The sequence below is a fragment of the Rhagoletis pomonella genome, unplaced genomic scaffold, assembly GCF_013731165.1.
Source record: "Rhagoletis pomonella isolate Grant_MI unplaced genomic scaffold, Rhpom_1.0 Rhpom_scaffold_00003, whole genome shotgun sequence".
Lineage (NCBI taxonomy): Eukaryota > Metazoa > Arthropoda > Insecta > Diptera > Tephritidae > Rhagoletis > Rhagoletis pomonella.
The window spans coordinates 16,543,577-16,545,697 of NW_023458557.1; the positions used below are offsets into that span (position 1 = coordinate 16,543,577).

General features: G+C 37.2%; 1 protein-coding gene across 1 annotated transcript; it reads right to left on the reverse strand.

The window, feature by feature from the left end:
• Window positions 1–12: 12 nt before the first annotated feature.
• LOC118736485 lies at window positions 13–1,396 on the reverse strand. The gene is made up of 2 exons (XM_036466562.1): window positions 787–1,396; window positions 13–734 (listed from the first exon to the last, which is right to left on the reverse strand). Exons 1-2 carry the CDS (start codon window positions 909–911, stop codon window positions 413–415), a joined length of 447 nt encoding a protein of 148 aa, XP_036322455.1. The 5' UTR covers window positions 912–1,396; the 3' UTR covers window positions 13–412.
• Between the last annotated feature and the right edge of the window lie 725 nt (window positions 1,397–2,121).

Sequence of the window (2,121 nt, forward strand, 5' to 3'; positions counted from 1 at the left end):
AGCTTTGGCGTGTATCTTGTTGTAATGGCTTTCGGAGCTACCAGGCGGAGGTGAACGGAAAGGTGTCATCAACCATGGTTCCAAGGAGTATCCAGCATCCCCTGAACGTGGAAAAACGATTTTTATAAATTTTCACTTAAATCCAGGTGGTACGTTCACCATTTAAGTAGTTCCTCTCCCCCTCTCAAAGAAACATCTCGCATTGCTGACGTTCATTATATAGGAATCGTAATTGCTTCCTGGGTACTGCGCATTCACATGGCGGATTTTCATTTTGTTATCGCAAATCTGCAAATAATTTAATTAAACCTTGATGCATAACTTGTCTATCAAACTTACTATCATGGCATTGACGCTGTAGTAGCCTTTTCGGTTATAATACATTAATTTGTCTTCAGTGGGAGAAATTATTTTAATATGAGTCCCGTCCACACACAACACTACTCCAGGAAACCCTGTTTTTTGGTAAGTCCATCTTTGCTTGCCGTTTTTCGTCATCACTTAAGTTAAGGTTTATCCAATGTGGGCAAATATGAGTTTGTAACAACGCCAATACGTCTTTTAAAACGCAGCAAAATGTGGACTGAGCCATCGGTATGTCATAATCCTTGCCCACTCCATGCTGATAGCCTCCCTCCGCGAGAAATCTTAAGCAAGAAGGAGCTGCTTTCTCTTCCAAAACACTAAGGACGTACGTAAATGCGGCTTTGTTTAAGCGAAAATTTTTTATGAACCTGCATTAAAGTGCAGTTAGAAATAAAGTAATCATGAACACACTACACTTACATTACTTCTTGCATTTCGAGAGGATTACTTGCGTCCCTCAAAGTTTTTCTCTGAATTTTAATAGCGGACCTGCTTAATTCACCTTCCTCTACCATCAGCATGATTGCACTCGCCAGTGAATCCATTTTTTTTTATTGATAATTTTATAAAAATGTCTAAAATCAAAAATATTGCACGATTAAACTTATTTGTTTACTTTCAGCCAGCTGATTGCGAAACTTCGTACTTCGAAATTTTAATTTGGCAGCACTGTTTTCGAGTTCACTCGGATTCAGTGATAGCAATTTCTTTGTATTCGTAGCGGACATCCGAATTCGTAGATTCTCTACGATGGATTCTATGATAGGGCTAAATATCTTCACTTCTCTTCCTTCCATACCCTTTTTGTTAGAGTATGAGTAGTTTACATATTTGAAGAAAACTTTACAGTGAAGCAAACTGAATTCCGATGCAGATTGCAGTTATAAGTGGGCGGTATCACGCCCATTATCCAAAACTCCATAGTAATGTTATTTCTTTTCAAGAGATTGTTGTATCAACTTTGAGTATATTAGGGACCTTAATTTCAAAATATCGAAGTTTCAGATTTTCTGAAATATACCGTTAATAAAAAGTGGGCGTAATTTTAGTCCAACTTAAAAAAATTTCAACGTCTTGGTTTTATGTGGCAAGTACAATAATTATACCGAGTTTGGTACAAATTTATTGAACGGTTACCGAGGTGCTATCGTCGCTACCATGTCAAACTATCGAATGTGAAAAAATGCTTTTTCAATTACAATACCTTAAATGGCTAAACAGAATGTATTACCACAGCCACGAGCTATTTCGCTCTCTTCATCAGCTACATCAGATATAATACACCATAACCACAGCTACATATTGTGGGCAGTTTAGGAGCATGTAGCATATTTTTACTTTTGACAGCTCTTGCTACATACCACAGCCTCACCATTCTGGTTAGGCAGTAAGTTAAGTGTTAAGAAGAAATCTCTACGATCATACCAAGATACACCGATTTGAATAAGTATATGATTTGCCTGGTTCACGAAAATTACCAACTTTGGACAGATCATATATCCGAAGAAAAAAATTTAAAAAATAAATCCTGGGATACGTGTCAACTTATTTTATCTAAAGAACTTGGTTATCGCGTTTGAAGAAAATCGGAGTGTGGTGTCAAATTGGGTGTTCGATTTGAAAAGAACACCCCGTATTTGCAAAGTCGCGCGAAAAGATCCAATTATGTATTCGGAAGCTACATGAAATTCTCCTAAACATGCGTCTAATCACAACTCCTGACGAACCGGAACTCACATTTTTTATTTATTTTTT